The following is a 20707-nucleotide window of genomic DNA, read 5'->3' as shown; positions in this document are numbered from 1 at the left end:
AAAAAAAAAAAAAAAAAAAAAAAAAAAAAAAAAAAAAAAAAACCAACAAACATATGTAATAAAGGAAAAACATCTACCATTATAAATTATAACTCTCTGTGAGTGCCTCACAGATAGACGCACTGTGGAGGAGTCTATACCTAGGTCACTGTTTTCTTCTAAGCCTATATTTTCGGATACTTTAATACATAATATAATAATTTCACTGCTGGAAATTGCATGCACTACTTTGAGAGGCACATGGAGATGGGCCTGGCTGGGCTGTGCAGACATGGACTGGGGGCAGGGCCGTCTATGCTAATGCAGACTTTCAGGTTCCATTGTGTCAGCCCCACAGCATGGCTAATGGAACTCCATCTGCTGCCATTCTGGATTAACTAATGTCAAATCACGCAAAAATGCTCTCTCAGAAGATGCCATGTATTAGATTTATCTAGACGTTTACCTTAATTTGGTGCTGCATTGTAGGCAGATAGGTAAATGGGTACTCTGTCCAGAAATGGGAGTAAGGGGAGACTCTTATATGAAGTTATAGCCTAATGAGCTGGGGATGTAGCTCAGTGGTAGAGTGCTTGCCTAGTGTGCATGAAACCATGGGTTCAGTTTCCAGCACCTCATAAACCAGGTGTGGTTTACACTGTAGTCCTAGAAAATAAAAGGAGAGGCATAAAAGTCAAGTTCAAGATTAGCCTTGGTTACATTGCAGGTTGAGGGCTAGCCTGGGTTGTTTGATACCTTATATTTAAAAAAAAGGAAAAAAGGAAGGAAAGAAAGAAAGAAGAAGAAAGAAAGAAAGAAAGAAAGAAAGAAAGAAAGAAAGAAAGAAGTTACAATGTCAATTCTTTGACTTCTGTGGCCATTAGAACTTCCCAGGATGTGTGTTATAAATGCATATTGTCTGTTCTTCCTCAGGGTTCTGACATTGCAGGGTTCAGGTGAGATCCAGAAATTTAATAAGAACCCTGAAGCCAGGCATGTTAGAGCCTGTCTGCAATCCGAGTAACCTAGAGGGTGAAGACTGAGGACCACGGTCATCCTCAGCTATGCAGTGAGTTTGAGGCCAGCCTGGACTACAGAAGACACCATCTCAAAGCGAACAACAAATGGTCTAACCTGCCCGAGTGTGTCTGATGTCATCTGCTCGGAGAAGTGCACCACAGTTCTCGTGGGCTCTATGGGCTGGGAAGCTGTGCTGGAGCAACAGAGTGACTTCCACGTTGGCACACCTTCCCTCTAGCCCAGTGGTTCTCAGCCTTCCTAATGCTGCGGCCCTTTAGTACAGTTCCTCATGCTGTGGTGACCCCAGCCATTAGATTATTTTGTTGCTACTTCATGACTGTCATTTTGCTGCTGTTATTAACTGTAATGTAAATACCTGATATGCAGGATATCTGATATGTGACCCCTGTGAAAGGGTTGTTCTGGTCACAAAGGGGTCATGGCCCCCAGGTCACTTATTCTGCTGCCCTTTCATCTCCCCGCAGGGACTTCAGGTCTCCTCCCAGCACAGTCACTGACCAAAGTCCGCATCCAGTTTCCCTTCCTTTCTCCCTGCCCTCTATCTGTGCGAAATGTAGGGATTTGGAGCATCATGCATAATGGGGGACAGCCGTACGCTGTGGATCTCCCATGGTGGGGAATTGTGGGACCCAGCCAGGACAAGCTCAGTAGAGGCCTGAGTCTCTGTAGTTTACCCTGGTTCCAAGAAAGACCACAAACTGAGACTACTCAGGCACCACCCAGGAACAGACCATCCAAAAAAATTCCTAACGTTCCAACCATTGTAGATAGGATCACCTGCCAGCACACACCCATCGCTTTTCATCAGGACACCCTTAGGCAAATGTCAGCCAATTAGGGGTTTTGAACTTTAGAAATCCCTCACTCTCACCTTTTCTACTACAAAAACCAAACCCCAGCTGAGCTCGGGGCTCTCCAACTACTCCAATATTTTGGCCACATGGGGAGTCCAAGTTTACAAACTTGTGTACGAATAAAAGCTCTTTGCTTTTACATACAGGACTCTGTCTCCAGTTGGTTTTTTTTTGGGGGGGGGACTCTGTGATGAGGGCATAGCGTTATTACGACTGCCAGTAATTCTCTGGTTTTCATAGCCATGGGTTCTATCTAACAAGAAGTCTAGAAAATGTGGGCTATTTACTACCTGGGCGAAATCTCAGCTCCTGACGTTCCAGATGCCCTGGCAGTACAGGGAGGGGGGTAATGTAGGCTGACTTGCCTGGCTTGGCAGGCCTCCCTGCAAAATCAGCTCTGTCTTAGGAATGGACAGGATTTCCTCTGCAGACTCAAGCAGAAGCCGATGAGGACAGGACTGACCTCAAAAGGCACCCAGAGTGCCAACTTCCTGTATTCCATAGGATTGAACTGGAAGGAAATCCAGCAGCAGCCCGACCTGACCTTAGCAGATAGAAATCTGAATCACAAAAGCTGTGTTTGCAGAGGGAGCATTTCTGCCTAAGGAAGGGTCTTCCAACAGCAGGGGATTGACAGGGGCCACACCTGGAAGAATTAGTGCAGAGATCAAGTGTGCTTTTCCACCTTCAGGTCTGTTGCAGTGGACTGGGCTAGGGCCAGCAGGCCAGCAATAGGAATAAGGAAGCAACAGGGTGCCCTAGGTTCTGCTTCTTAACTGAGTGAGCTGAGGCAAGTTATATTTTTCCTGTTTTTTTGAGACCGGTCTCATGTACCTTACGAGTGCTGAACTTTCTATATAACCAAGGATGACTTTGAACTCTTGATCCACTTGCTTCTGCCTCCTAAGACCTGGATTACAGATGTGTGCAAACCATACCTCATTTTGCGGTGCTTGGGATCAAACCCAGAGCTATGTACACACTAGGCAAGTACTCAACCAACACCCCCAGCCCTAAGTGAACTGGTTAGGCAGAGCATACAACCTGTAAAATGCAAACAGTCCATCCAGTCTGAAGCTGGCTAGGACCATGCATTAGTATTATAACTAGTCCTCTTGGGGAAAATAGGAAGTTCAGGTTGGTTTGGGATATACAGACTTCGCTACCAAGGTCCAAACAGAAATACTGGGAGACCTTTTTCTGTATGTTGTTTTGCTACCAAATTTAAAAGTCCATATTTGACAAATACTTAAAGCATAAATGATGTTTCTACAGCCAGTTTCCACAACGCTTTTAGTATTCTCTATTAGAATAATTTTATATGGTAAAGCTGAATGTGGTTAAAGTAAAGCAAATGACTAACTTTATTCTAACGCCAGAGGAATTACAAAGGAACAGGTCAAAGCATGATTTAAATTTTGGTTTGTGGCTGACAAGATGTTTAGCAGGCAAGAGCGCTGGCTGCTCGTGCATGGGACTCAGATTCTGTCCCCAGCACCCATGTGACAGTTCACAACTTTGGAACTTCCGTTCCGAGGATCCCAAGCCCTCTCTGGCTACCACAGATATGTTATGCACATGCTCCATAGATATAGATGCAGGCAAAACACCCATACACATAAAATAAAATAAAAATATATAAATGTGAGAATCAGATGCAGTGAGGCACAAGTATAATTGAGCGTATAAAAGATGGGGATTGCCAAGACTTTGAGGTCATCCTAGGCTACATAGTTCCAGTTAGCCTGGGCTACAAAGAGAGACCTCCTCTCAAAAATAAACAAACAAAGCTATTATTTTGAAGTTTGAAATTTGAGGTTAGTTTATTTTAATACCCATTTTGCTAGAAGAAGAACCCACTGCCCACTCTGTGCTTATACCCTACAGGACAAGGTGGGCACATGCCTTTTCTACAAGTAAGAAACTGACTTTTCTCAAATTTATTGAAGCAAACTAGACTAGATAAGCAATTCTGTCTAAATTTAGGATGTACAATACGGTGTGATGGCAAATGCCTTTCCACAGTCAGATTATTGAGTCTGTCATCAGTCAGCCCAAGTTTCACCGTGTCTGTCTGTAAGCAGGCATGGTGAGAACACTGGAGACTACTGCTTAAGAGACCTGAGGAGGCAGCTCAATGGGTAAGAGCACTCGCTGTGCAAAACTGGGTGGAGGCAAGAGATCCTAAGATTTCACTGGTTGGCTAGCCTAACCTGATCAGCAAGAGATCCTGCATCACAGGAATAGAGGGAGAGCAATAGAGAGAGACACAGTGGGAGCAATAGAGAGAGACACAGGGGGAGCAATAGAGAGAGACACAGGGAGAGCAATAGAGAGAGACACTTGACACCGTCCTCGGGTTTCCATGCACATACGTGGACATGTACAGCCCCAACTCACACATGCGTGTTGAAATATGAAGCGGCGGGGCTGTGTCCCCAACACCCCGGCCACTTGGCTAGCTTATGCCCGAAATAACAACACACAAACTGTATTCATTTAAGAACTGCTTGGCCCATGAACCCTAGCCCTTACAGGCTAATTCTCACACCTGGACTAGCCCATTTCTAGTAATGTGTGTAAGCACCCCAAGGTGCGCTTACCGGGAAGATTCTAGCCTCCATCCATCGTTGCGTCTACCTGGGAGGGCTGAGCATGGCGTCTCTGCTCCCAAGCTGTCGGCTCTCTCCGGGAGCAGAGCAGAGTCTGACCTCACTTCCTCTTCCGCCCAGCATCCTATCCTGTTTATTCCGCCCACCTATCTTTTAACCTATCAGGACCAGCAGTTTCTTTATTGCTCAGCCAATGAAATCAACAGATTGATATATGACACTCCCACATCTCATGCGCACTCACACAAGTTTTACTCCTGAAGACTGGGAGGCGCATACCCACAATCCTGGCATGGGAAAACTGAGGCATGAGGGTACAGGGTATGAGGCCCGCCTGGGTTCTAAAGTAAGATCTCGATGAAAATACCATAAATATACAGATGGTATGTATATGTTTGTGTGTATTCTCTTAGAAAATCTTGTGTACATGATGCAGTATTGTTATCTATTGTCTCATGGTGTATATTATGCCCCAAACTATTTACTCACATCTAAAATTTATATTCTTTGACAAAAATCTTCCCATTTCTTGATTCCCCAACTTCTGTCAATAGCTACACTCTGCTCTGTTTTGTGAATTTGACTTTGTTGATTCAGATAGTAGATCGCACAATGTTTGCTTTTGTCCCACCTTTTGCTATGGCCTGAGGCAGGAGCACCTGTTTAAAGTTCAGCCTTCCTCAGAAAATGCTCACTTGCCAGAGGACTGCAGCGGTTACTACAGACTCACAACACTCTAAGGGCTGAGCCTGAGTGACTGTTGTCACCTCTCCCAAGGCATTACAGAGGTGGAGCTGGGGAGAATTCAAGGACTGGAGGATTGGGAGGCAGGCTGTGAAATGCTTCCAGACACCACCTGGTTAGTGTGCTTGTGAACTCACAGCGGCTATAGCTCCCTACTTTCTTGTCCATAAGACTGGATCAGCCAACACTCTGTCATGGGGAGGGCTGGGGGGAGCTTTCATGGGCCTCACCCCTTCCTGGGGAGCTCTTGGCAGTTAATAATTGCTGGAGTAAGAGGAGATGTTGTCAGGGTTTCTGTCTTGCCCAGTTCCCACAGTCATTAAGTCTTAAAGAAATCACACAGAGGTCTACATTAACTATAAACTGATTGGCCCATTAGCTCAGGCTTCTTATTAACTCTTATAACTTATATTCTAGTATATGCTAGACACATGGCTCAGTACCTTTTTCAGCAGGGCAGGTCACATCTTGTTTCTTCTATGGTGGGCTCACAATTGCCGAGGAATGGGCTTCCTCCTTCCCAGAATTCTCCTGTTCTCATTGACCCGCCCCTACTTCCTGCCTGGCTACTGGCCAATCAGCATTTATTTAAAATATAATTAGAATATAGACAATTGTCCTGCACCAGGGAGATATTTCTTCAGTGGTGTCGCCTCATGGGTTAACTGCTCACGTGCCAGTAAATGTCCACTCAACCATGATCTTGTAAGAAACTTCAGTGAAACCCATTGGGCCAAGTGAGCTCATTGCATGCACAGACGCATGTACACAAGCACATGTACACACACACACATATACACTGCACACACACTCACACTCACTCACAAACATGCATATGTGTATATACATATGCCTACACATGCACAAAGACATGAAAGTAGAAGGGGCTCAGAGGAAGAGAAAAGGGGGACAAGAGAAAGTAATGTAAGGAGAGCATGACCTAATACGTTATATACATGTCTGAAACTGTGAGTTAACTTAAAAATTTTAAAATAAACCTAAGAGGAGAGAAATGTCAAGAGGTGAGAGTATGTATGTACTATTATTTATTTCCACACAGCTTTAAAATGCTAGTTTGAGATAAAAATTAGCAGATAGTGCCTACTAATGGGGATAAACCAGTTATTCCCTCAATGTAAGTCCTCCCATTCATCCAAAATCGCTTATTGAGAGCCTGTAACATGCTGGACCCTGGTTACCATGGCAGCAAATCGTGGTAGACCACTTAGGAATTCCCATACGGTCCTTCCCCTCACCTTCCGGAGTGAGCAAGGCCCGGCCTCCCTCCGTTGAGAACTTACATTTACGTGTCCGTTCTGCACCAGTCGTGTGGAAAGCTTGACGAACACGGCCAGGGACACACAGAACAGGACGAGGCTCAGGCACAGGTCCAGGACTTGAAGGGTCAGGTGATACTCTTCATAGTGGAGAGGGTCCACGCAGACTGATGGGAATGCCGTGTATGGGAAAGGAAAGGTAACTGCGTAACCAAGGTAATTGGTCCCTGCAGACCCTGAAAATGAGTAGAAGCAATATGGACCAAGGAGAGCAGATTCCAAGGCTATTGCAAAATGAAGTGGACATCCCATAATGCTCAGAACCGCAAAGGTGAAGCCAGCTTCCCACTGGAAAAGAGGAGAAACAAGCTGTTACTTAGAAGAAGAGCCGGTGGCCCTCAGTCTCCCCTACATGCTGAAGGAGAAACACACAACTTTCATATCTCATCTACTTCTAGTCAGTCTCCTGTAGCCCAGGCTAGCCTCAGATTTCTGTGTTGCTAAGGTTGGCCTTGAACTCTTGGTCTTTCCTGCTTCTACATCCCAAGTGCCACATTGGATTACCCCCCCCCACACACACACACACTCATCCCCCGTGCTGCCATTTTAAATTTAGACCCAAGGCCTCCTTTGCTGCTAGACCAACAAAGCCTCCACCATTGAGCTCCGCTCCTTCTCCCCTCAACCTTCCTGTTAGGACCCGTTCCTCTTATGCCAATCTAGGCTTCAAGAGGAAACCATGTCAGCCAATTGGAGCTAAAATGAAATCAATTCAATAAATATTTGCTTATTCCCTATCGTGTACAGAGGGCCAGCTGGCATTGGGGAAACAAGGCCCTCTCTAGGACGGTGGTTCTCAGATGCCATCTGTGCCTGGGTTGCGCTACACTGCTGAAGACCTCGTCCAGACCTTCACCAGAGCCTGTGCGCTAGCCCAAGCTCCAGCCGACCCCCTACAGCCTTTGACACGGAAATGAGACCTGGAATCAGATACCACGCTCCTCCTGTAGCCTGGAAAGAGCTGGCTCGGTGCTGTTAAATTCAAGCAGGCTTGGAGTTCTCATCCTTCCCAGATCTGAGCGAGCTCGGGAGGTGATCTCAGGCTGAGGAGTTGAGCTATGAACTGCATTTTTGAGGCTGGAGGTGTAATCCAGTGGGCAGGGTGTTTGTCTCGCAGACACCAAGTCTTGGGTTCAGTCTATACCTCCCCCCACCACCCTACGGGCACTTACATTATTTAAAGTCGTTTCATTTCTGTATTAAGCTCCGGAGCCCTGACACTGACCCCAAACAATAATCATGAACTTAGAGAAATTATTTGGAGTAAGAACTGGATAAAATTTGTAAGCAGAGGACCAGCTGTGCATTATATTAAATTAAATAATATAAATAATATATGTAAAAAAATACATAGTTTATAAAATTGGGCAAAGTGGCACTGCCTATAATCCCAGAACTCGGAAGACAGAAGGAAGGTTAGAAATTTGAGGTCATCATCAGCTATATGGCAAGTTCAAGGACAGTACACTTCACACGCGCACACACACATGCACACATGACTGCCAAGCCCACTGTACCATCCCTGCCAACATTTTTGTGTTTACCAAGTGTCTCTGGCTCCACTCTCGGTGAGCAAGCAGTATAAGTGCCCCAGCTGTGATGGCCTGTGAAAAGAAAATTGGAAAAAAATAACACCCCCAGTGGAAAGGACCTCTGCAAAGAGTTCAATCTGTCTCACAGCGTGATAACTTTATCACAAGCTGGAAGGCAGGGCAAGGGGTGAAATGGATTTATGGCTCTGATCCCGTCTTCGCCTGTGGGAGGAACTGTGTTGACAGGGAGGAAAATAGCCATTAGAGTCACCCGGACGTGAGTCACACCCCGCTCATTTCTATTCCCTGTGCCGCCTTCTCCTCACAGCCACCATCTCTGCTATTGTCGGGTCACCGCAGCTAAATCCTGCTTCGCAGATCTTGACCTATGCTTTGTGCAGTGGTTGGGATGAGAAATGCCCCCCAATGGGCTCGTGGGTTTGGTCACTTGGTTCCAAGCTGGTGGTGGTGCTGTTTGGAAAGGGTCTAGACTCTTTAGGAACGGCAGCCTTGCCAGAAGGGTATGTAAAGCCCACTGGGGGTGGGCCTGGACGGGTTATAGTCTTGCCCCACTTCCTGCTTGCTCCCTCTGCTTTCCGTATGGGGGTGAAAATGTACAGAGCCAACTTCCTCCTGCTGCTGGCATGCTGCACATTTCCTGCCGGCGTAGACTCTGGAACCATAAGCCGAAATAAACCTCGAAGTTGCTTTTGGTTGTGGTATTTTTTTAATCACAGCAACAGAAAAGTAACACACACAAATTTTAAAGATTTTTAATATTTATTTATCTTTATTTGCCTCCCCTCCCCCGTGAGTGTGTGTGTGTGTGTGTGTGTGTGTGTGTGTGTGTGTGTGTGTGGAATGGGTCTGTCCTTCTACCACATAGGTCCCGGAATTGAACTCAGGGTGACAGGCTTGGCTGCAAGCATCTTTACTCACTGAGCCATGTTGCCACCCCAGTATTCTGGTTTTCATCTTTCCAAATGGGACAGACTGAAATGGAGACCTGTCTCTAAGGCCTGAGTCATCCCCTGGTCTTTCACAGCTTGCTTTTATTTCATTTTGTGGCCTTGACCTGCTGAGGGGATGCAGACACATGACCTCTGTTTCCTAAGTAACAAAGACAGTCGTTAGGATGGACGTGGGGCAAGGCATCAGGGTTCCAGGTGCAGTCGTGTCTGCTTTGATGAAGAGTTTTCCTCTACAGTTCATGTTTAAAGAAAAAGGCCCAGAGTGCAGAAAGAAACTAGTTAATAAGGAGGGGACGGTGTGTCCAGAATGCCGCAGTAGATAATGGAAAAAGAATTTCTGAGCTCATCTTGGATTCATCGTGAGGTCTGATGAAGGAGCCGTTTGTGGTTATTGAGACTAGAAATCACTTATCCCCAAACCACAGAAATCCTTCTTCTCAATCAAAGCATGCGTTTTGAGGTCCGGATAGAAAGTCAGGATAGATGAGCCAAGTGCAGAAAGGTTTAAACACAGCCCAGTTTCGATTCTGACAGAGGAGTAAGCATGAATCAGCTCTCAGAACTGCTGGGTGAAGAGGAAACAAGAGCTGGCCCGTGCGAGCCAGTGGGATGCTGCATCCAGTGGGATGCTGCTCACAGAGCTCCAAACTTAGTCTATTTACCATTTTGAAACTTGGATTTAGAGAAACTGGGAGAGAGAAACTCCTGCTCATGCATGGCTCCAGCTGATGAGCCCAAGACTGCAGACTTGGCGTGGGTCTGCCATGAATGTCCCGTGGCTTGATTTTGCAAGAGGAACCTTTCCAGGGGATGTTAAGGAGGCAGCAGTGGCACAAACAGCCCAGCAAATGGGAGAAGTACTAAGAGCTGAGCCATGGAGCCTGGGGCTGTCTCAGCTTCCAGACCGACCCACGGCTCACCTGTCATCAATCAGAACCTCAGAAGCAGAAGGAGGGCGGGAGACTGCTCCTGTCCCTTGGCTGGCTTAGCTCTGGAGACAGCAGACATTGTGGGATGCTGAGACTCTAGCTTGCCTTAAGTGTGGTGGCAGGAGTTTCTTTCCTTTTGAAAGCTGAAACACGCTGCAGAATTGCAGTCAGTTTCCTGTTATTTTGGTCACAGCCGCCAGCTTGAATTTTGCCTTGTTTACACACGGCTCTGAGAAAACTCTTCCACCAAGTGGAAGCCTAAGATGGTTGACTGCTCCGTAACTTTTTAAATCCACTTGGCTGATGGGATGGGGCTGAGCACACCCATCTTCCCGGTGCTCACTTTTATATTTAGATAAGAAGAGGGAAAGAATGAAAAAGGAAGAGATTTGAGAGTAGGGAATGGAAGTCATGAGGGCAAAGAAAAGGAGGAAGGAGCAGGCTGTCTGGGAGCGAAGGGCTGGTGAATCAGTTGGGTTTGGGGAAGGACAGGAGGTGAGGAGCCTGCTTCAGGAGAGAGGGTGCTCCCTCCCTCTGCCGTACTTACTATTGGCTGGCTTTCCGGGGTAATTGTGAGCCCTTCCACTGGACTTTTAAACTGCTTAAGTACAGCGTGCAGTTCCCAGAAGCAGATGAATTGAAGGAAGAGATTTTAGAGGCATCATGCGAAGATAGGATACACAACACAGTCACTTATAAGCATCTATTGTGGGTCTACTACAGCAAGCAGTGAGGTAGTCGTGAGGCAGATAAAGTAGTGATAGCAAGTCTTCATACTGACTGAGTATAGGGCAGACCCGGTGGTAAGCATGCCAGCGTTCACACGTTGCATCTATACAATGAGGCTGAAGGTGTAGTTCTGTTAGCAGCATGCTTTCCCAACACGCAGAAGCCCTGACTGTGATCTCCGGCTTTACATGAACTGGGCACGGTGGCCCACATTTGTAGTCTTACCACTCAGCTTACGGAGGCAAGAGGATCAGAAATTCAGTGTTACTCTCCATACACAGAGTCTGAGGCCAGCCTGGACTCCCTGCGACCCTGTATTGGTTTCTTTCTTATTTCTGTCATAAAATACCCTGACAAAAGTGGCTTATAGGAGGGAGGATTTATTTCACCTGACAGTTTCAGGGAGATACTGTCCACTGGGGATGAGAAGACATGGCGGCTCGCTGGGAAGACTCGATGATGGAGGAGGGTCATCTTTCTATCTGTTGTTTCATTGGTTAATTAATAAAGAAAACTGCTTGGCCCTAATAGGACAGAAAACTAGGTAGGCAGAGTAGACAGAACAGAATGCTGGGAGAAAGAAGCTGAGTCAAGGAGTCGCCATGATTCTCCCACCCAACACAGACACAGGTTAAGATCTTCCCTGGTGCTGGGTGATGGTGGCTCACGCCCTTAATCCCAGCACTCGGGAGGCAGAGGCAGGTGGATCTCTGTGAGTTCGAGACCAGCCTGGTCTACAGAGCTAGTTCCAGGATAGGCTCCAAAGCCACAGAGAAACCCTGTCTCGAAAAAAAAAAAAAGATTTTCCCTGGTAAGCCACCTCGTGGTGTTACACAGACTATTAGAAATGGGTTCGATCAATATGTAAGAGCTAGCCAATAAGAGGCTGGAACTAATGGGCCAAGCAGTGTTTAAAAGAATACAGTTTCCGTGTAATTATTCCGGGTAAAGCTAGTCGGGTGGCAGGCCACAGCCCCGCAGCTCCTATTACAACAACTTGACAAGTAGGAAGAAGATGCTGTGGCAGGTGGGAAAGATGTGGCGGCAGGCAGGGAAGGCATGGTGGCAGATGGCATCAAGAGCGGGAGGCTGACTGGCCACGGTGCATCTATATTCATGATGCAGATAGTGGACAGGAAAATGGAACTCTCTGTGTCCCAAACACAAGGTCACTTCTTTGCCTCTGCAGATGCTGGTCTCTGGCTGTACCTGCCCATCGCCTGTCATGGCCGTGGCAATAGAAGCCTTCCTTGAGACTTGCTCCAGGCTCTATCTCTCTTGTTTTCCTACTAAAATTAATACCTACATACTTCTAGTGTACCAAACTCTCATTCTCATCTACTTTTACTTTATTTCCTTTAGTAAATTTGTTGATTTGTTTTTTAGTGTGTGTGTGTGTGTGTGTGTGTGTGTGTGTGTGTGTGTGTGTAAGAGAGAGAGGGAAAGAGAGAGAGTTCCTTAGAGGCCAGAAAAGATTCATCACATAGACCCCCTGAAGCTGGTGTTTCAGGCAGGTTTGAGTTGTCTACCATGGGTGTTGGAAACTGAACTCAGGTCATCTGTAAGAGTTGTATAGCTTGCCTTCTATACATCCCCAGTGCTGACCCTGCTGCACATAGATCCCCAGTGCTGAGCCTGCTGCCTATAGATCCCCAGCACTGACCCTGCCACCCATAGATCCCCAGCACTGACCACAGATTCCCAGTGCTGACCATGCAGCCCTAGGTCCCAGTGCTGACCCTGCTGTCCATAGATCCCCAGTGCTGACCCTGCTGCCCATAGATCCCCAGTGCTGACCCTGCTGCCCATAGATCCCCAGTGCTGAGCCTGCTGCCCATAGATCCCCAGTGCTGACCCTGCCTTCTATAGATCCCAAGTGTTAATCCTGCCGTCTATAGATCACCAGCACTGACCCTCTTGTCCATAGTTTCCCTAGCACTGACCCTTCTACCCATAGATTCCTCCAGCTCTGACCCTGTCTCTTATTGGTTCCCAATGATTTATCTCCACAGTCTGAAAAGAGACTACTTTAGCAGAAAGAACTGAGTCAAAGGTCATTCTTGGTTTGAAATTGATTTCCCAACACAAAGAAAGGGAAATTGGAGAAGAAAGAATTGGTTTGGATGACGAGATGACTAATTTGTTTTTAGGCAGGATGACTAAAAAGAGGCTTGGACTATTCAAGTGGGAAACTAACCACTGACAAAGATCAATTTGCTTACTCCAACCGGCCAAACTGCCAGAATCAGCACTTCCTTGTAAGATCTTCTTGGGGACCTGTGAATAAGATGGCTCAGCAGGTAAGGGCTCTTGCTGCCAAGACAAGGCCTGAGTTTGAACCCACATGGTGTAAGGAGAGAACTGCCTCCTGAATGCTGTTCTCTGACTCCCACAATTGCACAGGGGCACCCATGTGTGTTCATATACACAACAAATGAATTAAAAGACAGTAGTAGATAAATAAAAACATTTAACCAAGATGTTTGATTAACCGTGTGTTTGATCTCTTTATCCTCCAGCATCACCCTGCAGACAATGTCTGATCACCTAGTCTGTCCTCAGCAAAAGTCCCCATAATTTCTCCTTACTATTTCCTCTGTGTAATTTCCTACCCACCGCCCCACTCACTGCTCCTTGACCTACATTCTCTGCTGTGCTGCAGCATCTGGAGAAGAACCTGGTCCTGTTCGAAGCTCTCCTTTTCTCCACTCTGCATTAGTACTGAATAAACTCTGATTTCATTATTTTAACCACTGCCAAACACTGTCTCTCCTTCGCTGCTGTCTGGTAAATGGTAGTCTCATGACTGCTAAGCCCCCACATGGCTGAGCCCACTCTGCAGCAGTTGAGAAACCTGCTCAGCAGGGCTCAAGGGGAACCCTGATCTTGTACTGGCAAAGCTCTGGGAGGTAGGCTATGACTTGTTTCTGGCCAGAACCCTGACTCTCAACATGTAGATTCTTTGACTAAATGCATGGGATCCAGTCTCTTCACCAGAGCCAGCTTTTCAGGCCATGTGTTTATGCATCCAGTGTCTTCGCCAGAGACGGCTCTGCAGGCCATGTGTTCATGGATCCAGTCTCTTTATCGGAGACGGCTCTTGTGGGCCATGTTTTCATGGATCCAGTGTCTTTGCCAGAGATGGCGCTGTGAGCCATGTGTTCATGGATCCACCAGTTTCTTCATCAGAGACAGTTCTGCAGACCATTGTTGAAAGGAGCTGCGGGCCGGTTCCTGCCACCCAGCTCCCGGCCGCCTGGCTAGCTTATGCCCCGAAATAACAACACACAAATTGTATTCATTTAAACACTGCCTGGCCCATTTCTATTAATGTGTGTAGCACCCCAAGGTGTGCTTACTGGGAAGATTCTAGCCTACATCCATCCTGGGTTGGAGCTTCATCACGTCTGCCCCAGAGAGGAGAGGAAATGGAATCTAAGCTCACTTCCCTTCTTCCCAGCATTTTGTTCTGTTTACTCCACCCACCTAAAGGCTGGCCTATCAAATGGGCCAAGGCAGTTTCTTTATTAGCCAATGACCTTCCTCCATCAGACCATGTGTTTATGGATCCAGTGTCCTCATCAGAGACGGCTCTGCAGGCCATGTGTTTATGGATCCAGTGTCCTCATCAGAGATGGCTCTGCAGGCCATGTGTTCATGGATCCAGTCTCCTCATCAGAAGGCTCTGCGGGCCATGTGTTGAGGGTTAAAAGGGCTCAGTTCTGGAGGACATCTGACCTGCTGGCTGCATGCTTCCTAGCAGGTGATGTCTTTAAATAGCCTTGCTCAGACATCCTAGGAAAAGTGTGTGCCATGTGGCTTTAGAACAGAATTTGGAGGGTGTGGGCCAAAACGCTGGTTGGACTTTAGAAAGTCTTGAATAAAAAGCTTTGAACAAATACAAAAGACTGTATCACATGCAAAGATTTCTCTCTTTCACGCCTCAAAAGAAATACGAAGTCATTTGTAAAGGAGATTGCTATATGATTGAAATATCCAAGTCATCTTTCACTGGAGGAAGATGAGTCTCAGCGGCAATTAAAGACATGATTGGCAGGGGTGGTGTGGAAAAGGCAGCAGCCTTGCGAAGCTGACCTTGATCAGACAAAGCTAGCTTAGTAAGAACCTCAAGAGGAAGAAAATGATTGTTGCTCCAGATTTAGACATGGGAGGAGTGGGCACTCTACCTCTTCCTTCTGGGCTTTCTTCTTCATAGACCCAGCCTCACCTGTTGTCCTCACAACCCAACCAGAGTTCAACACAACACAGTCTGTTGCCAGAATGCAGGGCCTGGGAAACATCTACTCAGTCAAGAGTTTCCATCAAATGCTGCTTTTTTCAAAATCTAGCAGGTGGCTGTCTTTGTCCTAAGCTCTGGAGATAGAGAAACAGAACCTTTTCCTAGTGTAATGCACAGGAAGTAGTTAAGTCATATAGCAGTGTAGACGGAGGTGGGTTCACAGGATTGGGAACTGTAGACTGGGGGGGGGGGGACAGGGTTACAGTGTACACTAGGGGGGGCCCACAGGATGGGGAACTGCAGGGGGGGGCAGGGTTACAGTGTAGACAGGGGTGGGCCCACAGGATTGGGAACCGCAGACAGGGGTGGGGGGCAGGATCACAGTGTAGACAGGGGTGTGCCCACAGGATTGGGAACCATGGGTGGGGGGTGGGGGGTGGGCAGGGTTACACTGTAGATGGGGTGGGCCCATTGGGAACGGCAGTCAGGGGCAGGGGTTACAGTTTTAAAGATGCCTTTTGCATTTGTTTTATTTATTTATTTTGTGTGGGGTTTGGGGAGTGGGCACATGGCAACCATAGCACACAAGCGGAGGTCAGAGGACCTCTGATGGGAGTTGGCTCTCTCCTTCTACCGTGTGGGTTCCAGGTATCGAACTTGAGTCTTCCAGCTCCCTGACAAGCACTTTTACCTGCTGGGTCGTCTCTGCTGGCCTCTAGGGGTTGCAGTTTGAATAGCGTAAAAGAGGGAGGACCTTGGTGGGAAAGTGGTGTTTGATTGATAATTGACAGTGGGGAGCTGGGTGTGGAGCTGTTGCCTTGAAGCATGAAGCCCTAGGCTGGACCTGAAGGACTGCGGAAGCTGGGCATGGTGGTGGTTGCTAGTCGCCCCAGCAATGGGAAGATGGAAGTGGACAGGTCAGAAGTTCTAGGCTTCATAGAGAGTTCTAGAACAGCCTGAGACACATGAGATCCTGCCTTTGAAAATACGGTTTGGGAGCCAGCCAGATACAGGAAGGTTTTAGACAAAAAGACCCCAGAGCAAAGGGCCTGGGTGACACCTACCTTCGCATTCTTGAAATGGCAGCCTTGAATGTGAAGGGGGAGACATCAACTAAGAACAAGCTGGCTGGCAATGAGGTCCAGGAAGCTACACTCCGGGGAGGAGGATAACAGAGCAGGGTTGGCAGCAAGTGGGAAAGAAGAGAGAGTTTGGGCAGAGCACACGGTACGGGAATAGAGTACAAAGTCTTTGCTCAAATTGCCTTCATCCTCACCATCCTTAGGGTTAGACAGTTGTTCACATGGTCTCTTTATACCCATGAAAATACCCACAGCACAGGAAAGAGAAAGAAAGAGCTAGCTGGCTGAGATGCCTGCTTCAGACCAAGTAGTGAGAACATTAAAGTCAGAACTTGAACACAGGCTACTTCCATACCCCTTGTGCCTCTGATTCCGTGCCCAACCCCAGCCTGTCCCGCTCTACCTCCTGTACTCAGTGGCATGTTAGAGACACACATGCCCTTCCTCTTGGCCTATGCCTGAAATATATGCTCAGCCTGCACCAAATGTATATAATCTTAGTCAAAACTACGCCCGGTGTGGTGACATGAGCTTGGCAGGGACGAACGGCTGCATAACAATCAGAGCCTCCCTGTGTAGCCAGGCTAGCCTCAAGCTCCCATCCCTCCTCAGTCTCCCTGGAGCTGGAGTCACAGATCTGTGCCACCAGGCCCCATAAGAATTTCTCTAACATTTCGTTGTATACACGACATACAAATACATATAAAACAATGCTAAGAAAAATGGCATGCTTAAAATTCAGCTCACAGAAATTCCTGCTCCCAACTCAGGAGTACAGTTTTCTGCAGGGCATGTACTTCTTTGGATTATCGGAAAACTCTTAACTGATATATTTTACCTCCCCTTTCTTCTCATCTCCCCTTACAGCAGTGTGTTAATGAAATACGTCCTACCAAAGCCCCATTCCAGATGGGACAGGCGATCCAAACGCTCCATCCTGCATACTGAAGCTTGCAAGAGAAGACGGGGAAGAAGGCAAGCACTCCAGAGAGGATGCTGAGGCTCCCTAGAGTAAGCAGGGTCCTGCCAGCAGCCTGGTAGGGGCCCTTCATCTTCCCCTGTGACTTGAGTCTTTGCTCTGAGATAATCTGTTACCAAAACACAAGGGCAAGCCAGCCCTCCGTAAACATAAGTTTCTTAGAGACTGTAGCTGCGATGACTGCAAACACGGGCAACAAGTTCCTGCAGACAAGTCCCTGCTTCTCCAAAGGTGAATAGAGGGCATGCTAGAGCCCTAGATGTGAGTTAGACAGGATAAACTCCAAAACTGTCCATTTTCAGAGAGAGTGGGGGTTGATTTCTCCTTTTGGAGTGGCTGCCTTGACTCCCTTCATCTGCTATGTCCTGGGGAGTGACCACTTCCTGGCTTAATCAGATTCAAAGGCTCAGGGACTGAGCTAATTGTTTCTGAGCTCAACCTGCCTGGTGGTTACAGTATAAAGCCAACATCCTCTTGCACAATAGAACCACATTCCCAGCAAGCGTTCCCACAAAGCAAGGCAAGAACCACACAGCCAATCACTTTTCCCTTTTCGTTATATTTAATTTAAACGGTTTAAGCAAACAAGCCTTTCCTTCCCAAGTTTAATTCGATACAATTATTTATTATTATTACTTTAGGCAAGGCCTGGGAACTTGCTAAGGAGACCAGGCTGGCCCTGAATTTTCAGGGATTTTCCTGCCTCTGTCTTTCAATGGCTGATATTATAGGCATAACACTCAGCTATTTTCAATTTTTTAAATTACATTTATTGGGGCTGGAGAGGTAGTTTACTGGTTAAGAGCACTGACTGCTCTTCCAGAGAACCTGGGTTCAATTCCCAGTATCCATTTGGTGGCTCACAAGTGTCTATAACTCCAGTCTCAGGGGACCTGATACCCTTTTCTGGCATCCTTGGGCACCAGGCATACCTGTAGTATACATACATAAAATAGTCACACATATTACTTGTGTGTGTGTGCACGCGTGTGCAAGTACACATGCATGTTTTCTGAAGGGGGATGCTCATGCCATAGTATGACAACTTACAGGAGTCAGTTCTCATCCTCCCTGATGTTGGGCCTGGCTTTGAACTTAGGTCTTCAGGTTTGGAGGTCAGTGCTACCTCATCAGCCCAGAACTTGGGTTTGAAGTCAGGCAGAGCAGGGTCTGATTCTAGTTTCACCGTCTGCTGGGCTTGTATCCTGAGGAAGAACAAACCACTCCTGGGTCTGTTTCTTCATGAGAGAAGCAGGAGGCACTAATGTTTCTCTCACAGGTGACTGGGCGAGAACAGCAGTTCAGCTCACATGTGGAGATACTCAAGGTGGAGCAAGCTCCGCACAGAGAACACCCCGAACTCCCCTTTCTTTCAGGTTCTTGTGACAGTGGCTCAGATACCATTGATCTTCTTGTCCAGCACCTTGGAAACACTAGGCTTGACTCTTGCTGATCGTCTGATGATGAGGAGGAGGGTTTCCGAAAGGCCCTGCCATGTACTGGAGAGGGGCGCCTCTCGCCTGTTCTCCGCTTGCTTTTCCCTGCTTCTGTCTTCTGATCTACAACAGTCATTCCGTAAGCTGACCCAGATTTCAAAACAGCTGTATGCAGACATGCAGAATCCGGGAAAGCTGCTCAGACTGTCTGGCACAGCCACTGTGCCCTGGTTCCTCTCAGTGCTGTGGGCTAGATTCTCAGACTGTTTTCTTTCTCCATATAAACTAGCGAAGTTCCTGAAGGGCAGAGAACTTGTGAGTCTTCATACGCATGGCCTGTCTGACAGCTTACGACTGTGTCCACGGAGCAGATTCACATTAGTAAATACTTGTTGAATAAATTTATGGAGGTGTTAGCCTGTCCAGTCTGCATTTGGGTCCCACAGAGCAGCACAAGGGTGAATGTATGTGAGTTCAAGTTCACCAGAGCTGATGCCGAGGCCAGCTTGCTCCCTCATGCCTGGGGAAAGGGTCTGGGGAAGAAAGGTTTGTCTGCATTCATATTTGGTTGAGCTGTTTTGACTTTTTCCTTTACTTCCTATCTCGAGATTACAGCTCTGTGGTGTGCTTGCACGCCCCGGGTCAGCTCACTCTCTGCTGCTTGCACGTTTGGAAAACAGACTGTTGAAATCCCCTTGTTAAACAGTACACAGTGCAAAGGCTGACAAACAAAGACAGAATGTTTCCTTTTAATGTGGGGAGAGTTTAAGAGTCCATAACATTCCAGATTAACCCAAATGTTGTCCATATAACTTTATTAGTGGTGTTAGCACTAAATATGACCACATAGAAGATGAAGTGGAGCTGGTGACATCTCCCTCCGTGATTCCCAGAGAGGTTGGACTCATGTTTTCTTTGTTAAAGCAAGAGCATCTTTCAGTGGGCACAGAAGTGGGTGCGCAGTTGTTCCCGGCTTCCACTATCAACCATTCTGAACCTAGGCACCAGCAGCTGCCACCACCGGGGAAGCACCTTCTTCTTGGCACCAATTTCCTAGAGCAGGAATTCTGTAAATTCTTCTAGAAGGAGGCAGAGTCAAAGTCTTTGCACACCTTCCCTTCTCTTCAACCCAAAGAAACCCCAAGATCTTGGTTCAAGGGAGGATGGTGCAGGCTCCACCAACATTTCAATCCCACTTTTCCACTAAAGACAAAATGAAAAACAAACCAAAACAGTGTTGGACATCACATGCCTATCCTAGCACTTGGGAGCCTGAGGCTGGAGAATCAGTACTTCAAGATCAGCTTGGATTACACAGCAAATCTCTATCTCAACCAAAACGAAAAACACACACACAAATGGGCATTTGAATCCAACTCACCTCCGCACACTGCACACAGTCAAGCAAGGAATCCCAGACTCACAAAGGCTGGATGATGGCAGAGATGCTGAGGGCGACCCTGATTCCATCATATCGGGTCTTTTTAAGTACATGCCTTCACATACAATCCTTATGCCGGCAATGGGACCGGCAATGGGTTTTTGATCCTACTGCACCTATTGGCTTTGTGGGAGCCTAGGCAGTTTGGATGCTCACCTTATTAGACCTGGATGGAGGTGGGTGGTCCTTGGACTTCCCACAGGGCAGGGTACCCTGATTGCTCTTCGGACTGAGGAGGGAGGGGGACTTGATTGGGGGAGGGGGAGGGAAATGGGAGGCGGTGGCGGGGAGGAGGCAGAAATCTTTAATAAATAAAAAAATAAAAAGAAAAAATACAAAATTAAAAAAATAAAAATAAAATAAAAAGAGAAAAGAAAGAAAATGGGGCTTCCAGAGAGAGACGTACTTAAGATATATTTTCCTAGTAGCTTCAGACATCTGTCTTATTTTAGAATTGAGGGGTGGTTACCCATATAGCAGATAGAGCATACATCTAGTGTCGGAAAGATTGGTGGCACACACCTATAATCCTAAGGGAGGCAGAGTTGGAGGATCCAGACTCCAGGTCACCCTTCACCACATAGCAAGTTAGAAACCCAGTTTAGAAAAGTGGGTGGCGTTGCTAGGGAGATGGCCCGACAGATAAAGTGCTGATTGCTCAAGAATTGAAGACCAGAACTGGAATTCTCAGAACCTACATGCGTGAGTGTGTGCGTGCATGTGAATGCACGTGTGAGTGTATGTGTGAGTGTATGTGTATGTGTGTGTGTGTAATTCCGATATTCACGAGGCAAGATTGTT

The 20707-nt window shown here is 47.1% G+C and overlaps 1 protein-coding gene across 3 annotated transcripts in view; it reads right to left on the bottom strand.

Annotated features, from left to right (window-relative positions):
- Positions 1-17127, bottom strand: part of Tmem212 (transmembrane protein 212) — a 33318-nt gene extending 16191 nt beyond the window's left edge. For all 3 annotated transcript variants that reach the window (XM_050142137.1, XM_050142138.1, XM_050142136.1), the window contains exons 1-3: positions 16944-17127; positions 8112-8171; positions 6532-6855 (exon numbers count right to left, since the gene is read on the bottom strand). In XM_050142137.1, coding sequence (XP_049998094.1) covers positions 6532-6855; positions 8112-8171; positions 16944-17102 — 543 coding nt within the window. In that variant the 5' untranslated portion in view covers positions 17103-17127. The remainder of the gene's footprint in view (positions 1-6531; positions 6856-8111; positions 8172-16943) is intronic.
- Between the last annotated feature and the right edge of the window lie 3580 nt (positions 17128-20707).

Source organism: Alexandromys fortis, unplaced genomic scaffold (genome assembly GCF_014885135.2).
Source record: "Alexandromys fortis isolate MF-2015 unplaced genomic scaffold, M_Fortis_MF-2015_v1.1 scaffold_41, whole genome shotgun sequence".
NCBI lineage: Eukaryota > Metazoa > Chordata > Mammalia > Rodentia > Cricetidae > Alexandromys > Alexandromys fortis.
Note: the sequence above shows the minus strand (reverse complement) of the source record. Positions and strands in the feature narration are given on the sequence as shown.